The 13,142-nt window shown below is 47.6% G+C and overlaps 6 protein-coding genes and 4 non-coding genes across 10 annotated transcripts; 5 read left to right on the top strand and 5 right to left on the bottom strand.

The window, feature by feature from the left end:
* Nucleotides 1-44: 44 nt before the first annotated feature.
* FOIG_11699 (uncharacterized protein) lies at nt 45-1,825 on the top strand. The gene is made up of 9 exons (XM_031212263.1): nt 45-296; nt 345-374; nt 435-525; nt 578-619; nt 669-823; nt 872-909; nt 959-1,096; nt 1,146-1,565; nt 1,613-1,825. Exons 1-9 carry the CDS (start codon nt 252-254, stop codon nt 1,644-1,646), a joined length of 993 nt encoding a protein of 330 aa, XP_031058240.1. The 5' UTR covers nt 45-251; the 3' UTR covers nt 1,647-1,825.
* A 242-nt stretch (nt 1,826-2,067) lies between these two features.
* Nucleotides 2,068-2,166, top strand: FOIG_11698. The gene has a single exon. It is a non-coding gene; the product is annotated as a tRNA-Ser (tRNA).
* Nucleotides 2,167-3,039: 873 nt separating this feature from the next.
* On the bottom strand, nt 3,040-3,111 carry FOIG_11697. The gene has a single exon. It is a non-coding gene; the product is annotated as a tRNA-Asp (tRNA).
* A 232-nt stretch (nt 3,112-3,343) lies between these two features.
* Nucleotides 3,344-3,459, bottom strand: FOIG_11696. The gene has a single exon (XR_004093444.1). It is a non-coding gene; the product is annotated as a 5S ribosomal RNA (ribosomal RNA).
* A 121-nt stretch (nt 3,460-3,580) lies between these two features.
* FOIG_11695 (allantoin catabolism protein) lies at nt 3,581-4,668 on the bottom strand. The gene has a single exon (XM_031212262.1). It carries the CDS (start codon nt 4,532-4,534, stop codon nt 3,695-3,697), a length of 840 nt encoding a protein of 279 aa, XP_031058239.1. The 5' UTR covers nt 4,535-4,668; the 3' UTR covers nt 3,581-3,694.
* Nucleotides 4,669-4,913: 245 nt separating this feature from the next.
* On the bottom strand, nt 4,914-6,506 carry FOIG_11694 (uncharacterized protein; the record flags this gene model as incomplete). Its single annotated transcript, XM_031212261.1, has 6 exons — nt 4,914-5,230; nt 5,277-5,543; nt 5,589-5,981; nt 6,029-6,085; nt 6,131-6,276; nt 6,325-6,506. The coding sequence occupies 6 exons, from the start codon at nt 6,504-6,506 to the stop codon at nt 4,914-4,916; spliced, it is 1,362 nt and encodes a 453-aa protein (XP_031058238.1).
* A 1,966-nt stretch (nt 6,507-8,472) lies between these two features.
* FOIG_11693 (uncharacterized protein) lies at nt 8,473-9,730 on the top strand (the record flags this gene model as incomplete). Its single annotated transcript, XM_031212260.1, has 5 exons — nt 8,473-8,649; nt 8,705-8,741; nt 8,792-8,859; nt 8,915-9,291; nt 9,340-9,730. The coding sequence occupies 5 exons, from the start codon at nt 8,473-8,475 to the stop codon at nt 9,728-9,730; spliced, it is 1,050 nt and encodes a 349-aa protein (XP_031058237.1).
* Nucleotides 9,731-10,087: 357 nt separating this feature from the next.
* On the top strand, nt 10,088-10,925 carry FOIG_11692 (uncharacterized protein). The gene is made up of 2 exons (XM_031212259.1): nt 10,088-10,563; nt 10,611-10,925. Exons 1-2 carry the CDS (start codon nt 10,143-10,145, stop codon nt 10,835-10,837), a joined length of 648 nt encoding a protein of 215 aa, XP_031058236.1. The 5' UTR covers nt 10,088-10,142; the 3' UTR covers nt 10,838-10,925.
* Nucleotides 10,926-11,269: 344 nt separating this feature from the next.
* Nucleotides 11,270-12,451, top strand: FOIG_11691 (uncharacterized protein). The gene has a single exon (XM_031212258.1). The coding sequence runs from the start codon at nt 11,385-11,387 to the stop codon at nt 12,198-12,200; it is 816 nt and encodes a 271-aa protein (XP_031058235.1). The 5' UTR covers nt 11,270-11,384; the 3' UTR covers nt 12,201-12,451.
* Nucleotides 12,452-12,582: 131 nt separating this feature from the next.
* Nucleotides 12,583-12,665, bottom strand: FOIG_11690. The gene has a single exon. It is a non-coding gene; the product is annotated as a tRNA-Lys (tRNA).
* Nucleotides 12,666-13,142: the final 477 nt, after the last annotated feature.

Genomic DNA, 13,142 nt, shown 5'->3' with positions numbered 1-13,142 from the left:
GGCGGAACTTCGGCAATCGCTTCACTGCACATATTTGGCAGTGTCTGCAACGCTGTGTTGGTTCGTGTCATGCATGTTGGTCGTCAGTTTTGTAGCACAGCATCGGACGAGAAAAGAGAAAACAATGCAGGTTTTAAAGCTCGGATCATGTGCATACCATATGCGGCATTTAAGTTCCCATTGATAGAAAAACAAATCGCGATAGTTTCTGGGGCTCTTGATAATCTGAGAGCAAAGATCTGCAATCGACAATGACGACCATTGAAGCGCACCCCGTCGTAGACGCTGACGATAACGTTAGTTCCCGCTAGAAGTGATCCACTGAAGCTAGCTAACGGCCCCAGCATTCTGACGCAGACTCGTCACTTGGTGCGGTATGAGATCAGCCCGTGGCCATCGTCTTACAGACCTTTGTTGCTGATCTTACGGCGTAGGATAATGCGTCCTCGACAGACAGCTTGAGAAGCTCAATTCTTGATTTCCGTCAAGAAAATGGAAGAACATATCATGCTTTTCGAGACGGCAGTATGTAGCTCCTCTACTATACCAACCATATCACTGACGTGTCCAATCGCAGAATACAATCTCCCGAACGATGATGAGGAGAACGAAAGATTAGGTTTGTACTCTCACATGCCGCCAGACGTAGCATAACAATAACAATACAGATCTGCAACATAACTTGTTCTTGCTTACTCTTGATAACAAGCTCGGTCTGAGCCCTCCTAACCTTCCCGACTCGAAGGTTAAGCGTGTCCTCGACGTTGGCACTGGAACCGGTATCTGGGCGATTGACTTTGGCGACGAGCATCCCGAGGCAACAGTGAGCTACGCCATTAAAGCTTATCCAGAATAGCCGCTGACAAGACAGGTCATTGGTGTTGACCTCTCACCGAGCCAGCCAAGCTTGTATGAGTGAAACTTCTAGTCAACCGTGGAATCGGCTGATGAATCATAGTGTGCCACCGAACGTTCGCTTCGAGATCGATGATATCGACGAGGAATGGACATACAGCGAACCCTTTGACTTTATTCACAGCAGATTCATGAACTTCAGCATTCAGAACTGGAAGTCGTACTTCACCAAGATCTACCAGTAAAACAAATCTCACCATTCACCAAATCAACCATACTGACGCAAATAGGAACCTGGCTCCAGGCGGCTACGTTGAACTGCAGGATGTCGATGTCATCATGGGCAGCGACGATGGCACCCTCAAGGAAGATCATACCATGTACAAATGGTGCCGACTTCTCGACGAAGCAGCCGGAAAGTTCAACCGCTCTTTCGAACGCACCACCAACTTCAAGGATATGCTGAAAGAGGTCGGATTCGTTGATGTTGTTGAGACGCGCTACAAGTGGCCTACCAACCATTGGCCCAAGGATAAGAAGTACAAGGAGCTTGGCCAGTGGAATAACGTCAATGCAGCCTCAGCTCTGGAGGCGCTGACTATGGCGCCTTTTACGAGAGGACTGGGCTGGAGCCGTGAGGAGGTCGAGGTGTTTTTGGTGAAGCTGAGACAGGACTGGAATAACCCCAAGATCCATGCTTATTGGCCCATGTGAGTGTTTTGCTTTCCTGCGAGAGATTATGGCTAACTGTTCATAGTTGCGTTACTTATGCTAAGAAGCCCGAAGCGTAGTGCTGGTTACAAGTTTCAGATCTTCAGTGGAGCTTAGACTGGATGGAATGATTGGCATATTACGTATTATGAAACCAGACCTGGCAATAGAATTGATCTCAATTATTGTGCATCGTGCTTGATAAACTTCGAGGCAGCCCTCTTTTACTCATCCTTCAAACTGAGTTCATGGCGAAGTACCCACCCTGTTTGAACAAGCGGCGTATTCGTTCTCGGCCGTGTCCGCCCAGTGACGCGTGCATATAATAACTGACAAAAAACAACTAATATCCAGACATTTTTCGTTAATCAACGGGACAGAGTTCAGTATTGAAACGCAGTTTTCCATGTATCTCAGCACTCCTTCGGTATGTCGTATGCATGATTGATTGCGATGAGTCCATGATCCCACAATCGAACTGTCTGTGCTCAACGAACTCAGGACAACGTGGCCGAGTGGTTAAGGCGATGCCCTGCTATCTCTTCCGAGACATCATAGGCATTGTGTTCGCACGCGTAGGTTCGAATCCTGCCGTTGTCGATGTTTTTTATTTCTTTTTGTCGTTTTCTGGTCTCTATCTCGTCGGTTTGGGGGATTGAGAAATGCATGCATAGTTGTGATTGAAGGGCTGGAGCTTATGGGATTCCCACTGTGGCTCGCCTGTTTCTCTTGACACCAGTTGGCAAAAGGCGTTTATAAGCTAATTTTCATGTGCTGTGCATCGCCAGTCTGGAACTGAACGTCAGATAATTCCACTGAATAATTGTTTTAGTTCTGGTACTTCCTGACATGTCCAGTTTCTTTATATTTGTAGTTCGCGTCGTGGGCGGGGCTACACAATGCGATGTGATCCTACTTAAACAAAAATCACACAGATTACTATCTTGCAATGGTCATAATGATATTGACGCGTGTTTTGGTGATTACTTCGTTAAGCCTATAAGTCGTCGGTTATATTGATATTGTGCGATGTTGGTGTTCTTTGGTTTGTGTAAATTGAGTTGCAATGTTACGTTGAGATCGCATTCATTACTCTGATTGACGACCATCATCCCCCAGTCCTTGAGTTTAAAACCTTTGCTTATATCAAGTTTAATGATCTCATTGAATGACTGCTTCCTTTGCTCCCTTCCTGCATGACTCTGTTCTATGGGAGATTCTCATAATTGCAATTCTCAGGCGCTTATTCCACTATGTCTCAATTGTCTAGGAGCGATTGTTCAGGGTAACCAAAGCGCCTGAGACGGTGACCTAGAGTAGCTCCCGCAGCGTGTGACCTCATTTTCGGTCCAGACATATTCCAAAATGAAAATGAACACATGCATAAAGCTTGACTATAGGTAATGCGCGCAGTATCTTGTGTGTTGATAAAGCGGCAAAAAAGAATCGCCTGTGTATCACAGGTGGCTGGATCTCTCCCGCCGGGAATTGAACCCGGGTCTCAAGCGTGACAAGCTTGCATACTGACCACTATACTACGGAAGATGAACAGATTGAGACCTGCTGTAGTGGGGTTGCGATTGGCAGTCCTAGCAGGATCCATAGACGCATGAGCTAAACGCGACATGGGAAAAGAAAAAGAAAAAGAAAAAGAAAAAGCGCCGTGAAGCATATTTCACGATACTCGCCACAACAGCGCATCGGCGTCAGCACCTCACAACCACAAATTGTCTGACAAAAAGCAAGACCGCAAAGGCATTTGCGGTTATTCGCAAAAAACATGCAACAGCGGGGATTCGCTGGTCGTCACCGACCCAACTACTAATCCGCCGGTTAGTGGCTTGACTATGGGAGAGCGGACGGGATCCCGTATTTTCCACTACCTTTGGTCGCATGTATTAGCTGAAGCCACCAGACGGATTATGTCCACAGGGTCTGCTGAGCCACAGGCTGCAGAATCTGTTGTTTGTATATCTCTTTCCAGAAACACGGCACTTTGCTGAGCAAGATCCCATGGCAGCGATCTTGTAACTGAAACTACTAAATCCCCAAAGGTTGATTACTTCGATCGCCTAGAAGGTCTAAGACAACAATAACGAGATTTCAGCAGTTTTAAGTATTGTTTGATCTACCTAGATAGCTTCGCGTGTCGGTTTACATCCTTATACAACAAGTACCTGAACTTGCCAGGTCCGCCAGCATAGCACGCCTGAGGACAAAAGGCCCGCAACCACATAAAGTCACCAGCTTCAACCTCGACCCAGTCCTGATTCAGTCGGTAAACAGCCTTTCCTTCAAGAACATAAAGACCGTGCTCCATGACATGTGTCTCAGCGAAGGGAATGATACCACCAGGCTGGAAAGTGACGATGTTCACATGCATATCGTGTCGAACATCGGTAGGATCAACGAAGCGTGTTGTCGCCCAAGCTCCGTTTGTATCGGGCATTTCTCTAGGCTCAATGTCCTTCTCGTTGGCGAAGAAGGCCTCAGGTGCATCAAGACCAGGGACCGATTCGTAGGCTTTGCGGACCCAGTGGAAACGAGCTGCTTCACTAGAGTTGTTGCGAAGTGTCCAGCCGCTCTTGGGAGGGAGGAAAGCATAACCTCCCGATGAAAGAGTGTGAGCTTCGCCAGCTAGCGTGACGGTGATTTCACCCTCGACAACGAACAAGACACCCTCAGCAGTGTCATCCATCTCAGCACGGTCACTACCACCGCCTGGTTGAACCTCCATGATGTACTGAGAGAATGTCTCAGCGAAGCCCGATAGTGGGCGAGCGATGACCCATAGTCGTGTCTGCTCCCAGAATGGAAGAAAGCTGGTGACGATGTCACTGAAGCAGCCTTTGGGGATGACGGCGTAAGACTCGGTGAACATAGCCCGGTCGGTGAGGAGTTGGGTTTGTGGGGGCAGGCCGCCCTTTGGTGCGTAGTAAGCACCCACTGTGTTGTCGTTGCCGCCCATTTTGAGATTTTGATTTGAGTTTATTTCAGATACAAGAAGAATTCCGCGCTGTAGAAATAAAGAATATTTCAAGAGGAGGATAGGCTTCGGTCATCAAGTCCGATATCGAAAAGATCTCACTTGCTACACCAGAAATACCCCGCATGAACCCCTCCGAAGCGGACTGGACCCGTTGTGGAGTGTGGCCAATCGGGCCTTTGGCAATTCGTTGCTTTCGTCTGAAGTTCGTGCTATTCCTAATTCAGCTACGAAATGGGCGACTCAGCGAGGGACTTCGGAAGAGCAACCCGAAGAATCGGGCATGTCAAAAACAATAGTATTCTGAAGGGAGTTTTCGTATTGAAGAACTGTACGAGCCTGAGGTACGCCAAGTAATGTTTCAGCTAGAGCGGCATGAGGACCCCCCAGACTGTGTGCAATCGCTACGAGACAGAGAAAGAGTTTTCTCTTTCTTTGCAGACGCATTGATGGATACAGGATCCTCGATGATAATCTCCTTTCCTTCCGGTGCAGGACGCGTGATGGAGAACTCATCCAGTTTGTAGTCAGACTTCCCAGTCAACGCCATCTCAGCAAGTGCTTTGCCCAGAGTTGGCACAAACTTCATAGCCCAACCAGCGGTGAAAATAGCAATACTCTTCTCCGCACCACCTCGGAGATACTTCTCTGGCAAGAAGTCCAGCACAAACATGTTATCTACTTGTATTAGCATGTACCAAAGGCAATAGTGCGATGATCTTACCGAAAACATTGGTCTGGAGACAACTAACAGTCGAGGCGGGAACGGTGGCGTCAACGCCGACGACATGATCTCTGACGAAATCTTGGGTGTCTTGGATATCTCTCGGATCAAAGACATTGGCTTGGCGTTGGCTTGGGTCGTCAATTGTTCGAGTAGCAGCATCCACTGCAATTCTCACAACATTAGGTGGGCCCCATGGTAAGGCTGGGAAGCCGTAGAAGAGTTGGGACCTGTCATTCACCGATGGTCCGAACTGAAACCACATGCCTTAGAGTGTTAGTAGGGTAGATCACAGCATGACGATGCACCTACTAGGGAAGATAGTGCCGTTGGGTCCGGGATTGGTGTTGAAGTAGGTAGCAACCATTTCCCAAATATCCAGTCTCAGACCAATGCTGAAACTCGGTTTCAAGACATGATTGACATAAGCTCCACTGGTAATGATGATCTTCTTTGTCAAATACTTGACCTCTTTATCATGAACCATCGTGTGGACTTCCCAGATGGATTTATCACTTTCCAAAGGACGAAGCTGCTTCACCTGAGTGTGCTGCTTTGCCTGGGCGCCATAGTCCTTGGCGAGACTGTACAGAGTACGGAGGAGGAGTTGGACGTTGATGACTCCATTGTCTGGGGCGAAGAGTCCGATCCACTTGCGGTCGAGGTTCTTGAAGGGATACTGCTCCTCTATCTGCTCAGCAGTAACTGTCTTGGTCAGAATAAGAAAGGAGAATGGGAGTGAGTATACTTACGCTCCTTATAGGACATGCCAAACTTGTCCAAGTTCGCCTTAGGTCCCAAGAGCGAGCCTATCCAAGTTAGTATTGCCTCTTAAACGCACAACAGTATCGTACCTTCCGGAGTATCGCCGCCCATGTCCTTATCACCAAAGTTCAAAAGACCTCCCATCCATCGGAGCGACACTCCAGCATCTTTCTCAAGAGCATTCCAATGCTTCATGGCTTCAATCGCAAGCTTGGCCATGAACTCCTCGGTGTACCTATTCTGTTAGTCAACACGAATATGGTTTGTTCTGTGCCAAGCTTACATAGTGCGAAACATGCGGGCCAGATCACCCGAACTGCCGGCTTGATTGAAGAAGTTATTCTGTTCAAGAATCATTACCTTGCTTCCCGCTTTGGCGACTTCGTATCCTGCAGCTAGACCGACTGGGCCTCCACCGATGACGACGACATCGAAGACGTCTGAGTTTATGTTCGAGTAGGCCATTGTGTTAAATCTGGTGTTGAAATGTTAAGGTTTCTTTGTAGCTGTTCTGAACTATCAGCTTCCTCCTGGACATGACAACCCAGAGTTAAGGGTTAAGGGTAGAGGCGAGGACCTTGCCCTTCTTGTAAGGCGATATGGCAATATGGACTAGGAACGGCCCGACATCTCTGCCGTTGTTATCACATTCCATCCTGCAGAAAATTACGATAGTTTCTCATGCAGAATGCAGAATGTGCTGTAAGTGGTATAAGTGAGGGGTAAATCTCACACATCGTATTCAGCTTGTTACGATGTCTCAGGTCGTGCAGGACCCCAAAGTATTTATACAATATTCAATACACTAGTAGAACAAGAAACTCAGTATAAGCTACACAGGCAGTGACGATGCAATGCATATTACTCTTTCACTACGTTAGTAAGAGTTTCTGTAATGCGTTAGGATTATCGACTTGGCTTCTGCATTTGGACAATGTATTGATTCAGGCGCAGCTGAATGTAAGACAACATACGCTACTGCTGTTATGGACCAGCGGTGTGATGTGATTGGAGGTTGTTCAGGTAACTGCAAAGATGCGCAGGTGACGGAAACAACTTGTCTTCACGCAGTCATCGCATTGGTCGTGTTTGGTCGACAGAGAATTACAACGAAAGACCTTCGTCCTCTAGTGGATCAAAAACTCTTACCGATAGGAAGCTAATGTTTAAGTTCAGTCTCGGTCAAATCCAAGATCACATATATGAAGGATGTCTTGCCGATAAAGCGTTCCGGGTCGAATGGATCATTTGGGGGCACTCCAAGTATTATCATGTGCGATGTGTGATCGGTGGGACCAGACTCTTCGCTATTCAACCTTCATTCGATTTCAAGTTGAAAGCAAGGCTTTGGTGTGTCGCTTTCTTTATCTCAAGGCTGTAGTAAATGTAGCGAAATTCTGGTGGAGATATGTTCAGATGTTGACACTAAGATTCTCGGTATATATCTGACCGTAAGACACTTGCGATAGAAGTGGTGGAAGCAATGGAAAGTCCTTGGGCTTTTTTACTTTCCTCTATCAGCTCATCGAATTGCTGAGAAACCCAAGCTCCAACGTCGCGCTGTCGTCGTTATCAAAGGAGCTGATGCAGCTCATGAGCTGACGTTTACATCGCGTTCCTTGCCTCATTGTTAAGCTTTTACCGCTGAAGGCCTTTCTGATTCGCTGCACTGTGGTCAGCCGGGATATGCAGTTCCTAATCCAGATGAAAAACGATGCTTCGTGATTCTTTCTTCTCAGGGTCTTGCAATCTGTCCAGGATATAGAGGCTTGCCAGACATAAAGGAAACTGACGTTTCATCACACAGCCTGGCAAGATCTCGGAGATATGATAGAAAACCGAACACCAGTGGAAAAATAAGCTTTTGCGCCTAGTGCTTACTCTTGAGACGATGGCTTGACCCAGTAGTCAATATCGCTGAAGAACATTGATGTCGATATCGGAAGTTAAATGATGCGCTTGCGGCCACTAAATATTGAGGCATCATTCCGATGGATTCCTAATGAATGAGACTTATCAATCGGAAAACAAACAAGCTTTCCCAAACAATGTTTCTTGGGTTTATTCCCATTGGAACGCCCGTAATATCCTGATGATGAGAACATCCAACTGTGTTTGGACAAGGCGCCTGGTCCAGTGCGATCTAATCAGCCATGAGGCGTTGACGCCGGCTTCTCTGATAGGCCTCTCGGATCTGGGCGTTGCTTAAACCCGAATTCATCCACGAACCTGGGATAGCCACATTCCAGTGACTGGTACCACCAACCTTAAACTGGCCAGCACGCACGCAAGATGGGAATGAAGACTCGATGATCTTCCGGCCGATGGGGGAAATATCAGGAGGATTACCCCGTTCCCTGGCCCTGGATCCAATGTTGGTTCATCGTGACGTTGCACTCACCTCGGCCCCTGCGTCGTTACCCACAACACCATGAATATGACTGCCGAAGAGATGGCAGCAAAGGCCGGTGAGAGTAGGTCCGGAGTCGCGATTGGAGCATCGGTTTCGTCGATGGCTCTGTCAGCTGTCATGGTCGGACTGCGACTTTGGTGTCGGCGGGAGAGGAAGATGCTAGGGCTTGACGATGTGACCGCCGTGGTGGCCCTGGTAAGCCAAGCCAAGATCTCTCGAGATGAAGGATTTCTGACACCATTTACTTTAGGCCTGTGTTTTGGGATGTGGATCGTCAATCGTCGCCAGTATGCCCCTCCTCTCCATGTCGACAACACTAGCTAAACTACGATCGCAGTGACGCATTATGGGCTGGGCCGACATATCTATACATTATCCCCTCAACAGATAGTACTATACCTCCGAGTACGTGGGGCAGACCTCTACCCATATCTAGACTTCTCTAACATTTAGTCTGCAGTGCTTCTGGATATCAATCATGTTCTACACCTACGCGCTCTTCGCCATCAAGTTGACGTTTCTAATTCACTACTATCGAATCATGTCTGTCTCCAACATGAGATGGCTATACTTGGGCGCACTCGGTTTCATCACTCTCTGGGGTATCTTCCAAGGCATCGGAGTATTTTTCTTTTGCACCCCACTCCAATCTTTCTGGGATCCACGTATCAAGGGACATTGTATACCTTCGCAGCCTACTATGTGGTTCATCAGTGGTATCGTGCACATCGTCACTGACTTCGCAATCATCGTCATGCCTCTACCCATTGTTTGGAAACTGCAGCTCCCACGATCTCAGAAGATATACCTCACCGGTATCTTCGGCCTGGGATCACTGTAGGTATTGCACCTGGGTTTCCATATCATCTACTAATGTATGCTTAGTACTCTCGCGATTGCTATTCTCCGTATGAATTGGCTTGAACCCGTTGCAGATATGACATGGTGGAACGTCACAGCAGCTTCATGGTCCATGGCAGAAATCGTGTCTGGAATAACTTGTGCTTGTCTTCCGACTTTCAAACCCTTGTTGGTTGGTATAAAGAATTGGTTTCCTCGACTGGATCACGGAGATAGTACTATTTGTCTTCAGGACCAAGGAAGTGAAGGGCTTACTGGAACAACCTTGGCTGCCTTTGAGGGCCATGGAGATGTTGGTACTGGACCGAAAGTACCCACTAGTATCTCAACATACGGCACTCAGACGAGCATATCGGCATTCCAGGGTGGAAAGAAATCGAAGAGGAATCAGACACAGACAGTATTTCCGTGCTAGCATATATAGATCCTGATGCCTGTACAAACTTTTAGTTTATAATAACTTAGTTCCGCGGAACAAAAAGATGCATAACACTCGTTCAGTGGGATCTAAGAAGGTTCTTTGCCCCACATGCCCCTTTGAAACCTGCAGATGTTGGACACAAATGCATAATCACCAAACACATTTAAATGAGGAAACTTCTGTCAGGTCGTACCAAGAGACATACACACAATCCTTGATAGAATTCTCTTGCGAAATTCACACGATTCGGCGCCAGTAGAGCAATCGTCATGGGGCGAAAAGGGCGCTAATGTCATGTCATCTAGGGCGTAACTTTAGTGGATCTCTCTACTCCGCCATTTCTGGCCTCACCCTTCTCACTGTACATTCATCACAAGACATCCCGACTTTGTATTACGCCCGTATCATGACCATTCGACTGATTGAAGCCTTGGAAGAACATCTTCCTGATATAGCTCGTATCGCAACTTCGGCTTTCCACCCGAACACAGATGCTCTGTCACGTCGCCTATTTCCCCCTCATCTACAACCGAGGGACCTCCCAGATGGCGAAGCAGCGTATGACTGGCGCTTTGCACGCAAAGCATCGAGCCTAGCATCACCAGAGTCTCACCTTGTAGTGGCAATTGATGACGAGAAAGGGCCAGATGAAAAAGTAGTCGGCTTCTCACTTTGGGACGCCCCTCCTGCATCTGGCGGTGATTCAGCACCCAGCCAGGAGATCCAATGCGCGGCGCTCGATAAGGAAGCATACAATGAGATGAAAAAGACTGTGAATCAAGATGCTGCCGATACTTTTGGGGAACAAGGAATCGCTGGCGTCTGGCGTACGTTTCCACCTCAACTTCCTCTACTACAGTGACTAACCGTCTAGATCTCGACTATATCGGTGTCAGCCCAGGTAATCAGAGACGCGGTATCGGCAAGATGCTGTTACAGTGGGGTCTCGATAACGCAGCTGCGGAACGAAAAGATTGCTATTTAGTGGCGACTGAAGCAGGTCGGCCATTGTATGTGGATGCGGGCTTCAAGGATATTCGTGTTGTATCGATTCTTGGCGTTCCTCATTATTCAATGATTCTGAGAGCTGGTGGTTCGTGAGACTTGCAGACGTCAAAATCTTATGAAATGAGATGACATGAATATATAACCAAAACCTACCTTGTCGCTGCTCAAGTTGTTGGTAGGGAGTGATTGAATCGATGTCACCTTCAGGATTATACCTAGAGTCACAAGAGCACTTGATGCACATGATCTCTCAGACGTCAGCCGTTGGCCAATAGGTCTCGAATTCGGAGAGGATTTGTCATGGCAATAATCCTATTCCCAAGTGTTCCTTTTTCTCCGGATAAGATAAGAAACCACGCGTGAGCTAAAGAATTCAGTAATCACTATACCAAATCGAGTGTGGTCTATTGGCTTGGCGCAACCAATTGTCAACATTTATCAGCGAACTATCGATTTTCAACAGACGTTAGCGCTCATGTAATTTAAGATGCCCCATCCATAGTGATAGCGCAAGCACTAAATACTTCAGCACTGCGAAACCGTTTTCCGTCAGTCCTGGACCTTTACCTTCATTTTCTCATTCCTTTCCTTTTGGATCATCACGTTCGTTACTGCGACTGTCTTATTCACTCATTATAAGATGGCATCGCAAAGACTTTTCGCTGCATTCGCGGCTCTCTCCATCCTCATTGGGTCTGAGGCTAGCCCCTGCAAGCCAATTTCTTCCACCACTGGGATCCAGGCTACATCAACCTTTTCTTCTGAGACTGAGACTGCCACTGCTAGCGACGCTACTTTCACCACTGAACTGACCTCAACTGAGTCGAGCTACGCCACCGACATCACCATCACTGAGAGTGAGACAGCGACATCCAGTGCAGCTGAGTCAACCTCAACCGTGGTTGTTTCCACTACCGAGACTTCTGCCTTCACTTCTACCACGGAAGCTGCCTCTACTACCTCAGCTGCACCTGTTGAAACACCTACAATTATCATCAACGGTGACTTTGAAAGCGGCAGCATTGCTCCATGGTCCAACTTTGGCATCGGCGCCTACGCCAACATTGACTCTTCAACAGTCCATGCAGGCTCTTGTTCTCTCACCATGGGCTCCCAGGCTAGCGAATGGTCAAACACCTTCCAAGTCCTCCGCAAGTCAACCCTCGTCGCAAACCAGCCCTACAGTCTCTCTCTCTACGCCAAGGTCAGCTCTGGATCTTCTTGCACTGCTTTCGAGGCGTTCATTGACAACAACGACCTCAATGATTCGTTTGGACTGAGGATTAGTGTTGCTGGTGTCCAGATCGCTAGTGACTTTACTCCTCTTTCGGGCGAGTTTTCCTTGACGCAGACTGCTTTAGACAGTAGCAATCCTATTCGGGTTGTCATCCGAGCGAAGTGCGGTAATGGTAACGTGGCGTGGGTGGATGACGTTCAGCTGGGTATTTCAGACTAATTTGACTCATCTCTGGGACCTTGATTTGCGGTTGTAGAGACAGTCAAGGTCAATGGTTCGAAGGAGCAGTGGCCAAGAGCTAAGGAGCATTTTTAGACACATTTCATCATAGCAGGTAACCAGGTTCGCAGCCAGGGCTTCGCTGTGTATAATTACCTATCCCGGCCATCCTCTGATGGTTGTAAAATAATTAGACTTTCCATTCTCAAAATATTTGGTCCCACTAATCGCAATTATCTAAATTGCAGTGACGATATACGTGTCCCGCTCTCAGCGTGATCGCCGTACAGCTGACAGAGCCTAAAGAGAACGCGAGATTACTTACAAAGAAATGCCAAAAAGAAAGCCTCGCAAACGCTCGCAATCGAATTTATATAGGAACAGCCCGATGCGGGGGTCGAACCCGCAACCTTGAGATCGCGTACTCGTAAGAGTCTCACGCTCTACCGATTGAGCTAACCGGGCGTGGCTCTTAATTGATGGTCGGCGTGCCCGCTGAGCGATCAAGAACATGGGGCGTCCGGTTCAGTCGGCAGTATTGAATTGAATGCGAAGTATTGGTGACTGGAGATTATGTATGTAGAAAGGTGCAGTTTTGGATATTTCGGCGTTCTCTTCGGTCAATTGCTGATGTTCGCTAAAACCGGTGGTACAGGGTGGCCCCTTTTTGTTGGTGAGACATACAAAGTTTGCGGTGGGAGGGCTTCGCTGGTTCCTCAACGTATTTCAAAGCAGTGGGAAAATGTGACCTTGTGGTGTGTAATAAACTTTCAGCGGAGAACTCAAGAGAGAGGAAGAAGGGAGTGAACCTTCTCATTAGATCTGATGCGAAACATTGTTCAAAAGCGTCTGCACATATGCTAATGGAACGACTCAGTTCCAGCTAGCATGGCTGGTAATGGTTTCCGTGCCTTAAAAACATTTGACAGAGTAATGATTATC

The sequence above is a fragment of the Fusarium odoratissimum genome (assembly GCF_000260195.1).
Source record: "Fusarium odoratissimum NRRL 54006 unplaced genomic scaffold supercont1.22, whole genome shotgun sequence".
Taxonomy (NCBI): domain Eukaryota; kingdom Fungi; phylum Ascomycota; class Sordariomycetes; order Hypocreales; family Nectriaceae; genus Fusarium; species Fusarium odoratissimum.
The sequence above is the reverse complement of the archived record's forward strand: the minus strand, read 5'-3'. Positions and strand labels throughout refer to the sequence as shown.

Bases quoted from the DNA above. Each gene is read 5' to 3' on its own strand.
- FOIG_11695 (XM_031212262.1), bottom strand. From the start codon at position 4,534: ATGGGCGGCAACGACAACACAGTGGGTGCTTACTACGCACCAAAGGGC.
- FOIG_11691 (XM_031212258.1), top strand. From the start codon at position 11,385: ATGGCATCGCAAAGACTTTTCGCTGCATTCGCGGCTCTCTCCATCCTC.
- FOIG_11699 (XM_031212263.1), top strand. From the start codon at position 252: ATGACGACCATTGAAGCGCACCCCGTCGTAGACGCTGACGATAAC. The intron at 526-577 runs GTATGTAGCTCC...GTCCAATCGCAG, and splicing joins TCATGCTTTTCGAGACGGCA to AATACAATCTCCCGAACGAT. The intron at 910-958 runs GTATGAGTGAAA...GATGAATCATAG, and splicing joins TCACCGAGCCAGCCAAGCTT to TGTGCCACCGAACGTTCGCT.
- FOIG_11692 (XM_031212259.1), top strand. From the start codon at position 10,143: ATGACCATTCGACTGATTGAAGCCTTGGAAGAACATCTTCCTGATATA. The intron at 10,564-10,610 runs GTACGTTTCCAC...CTAACCGTCTAG, and splicing joins AGGAATCGCTGGCGTCTGGC to ATCTCGACTATATCGGTGTC.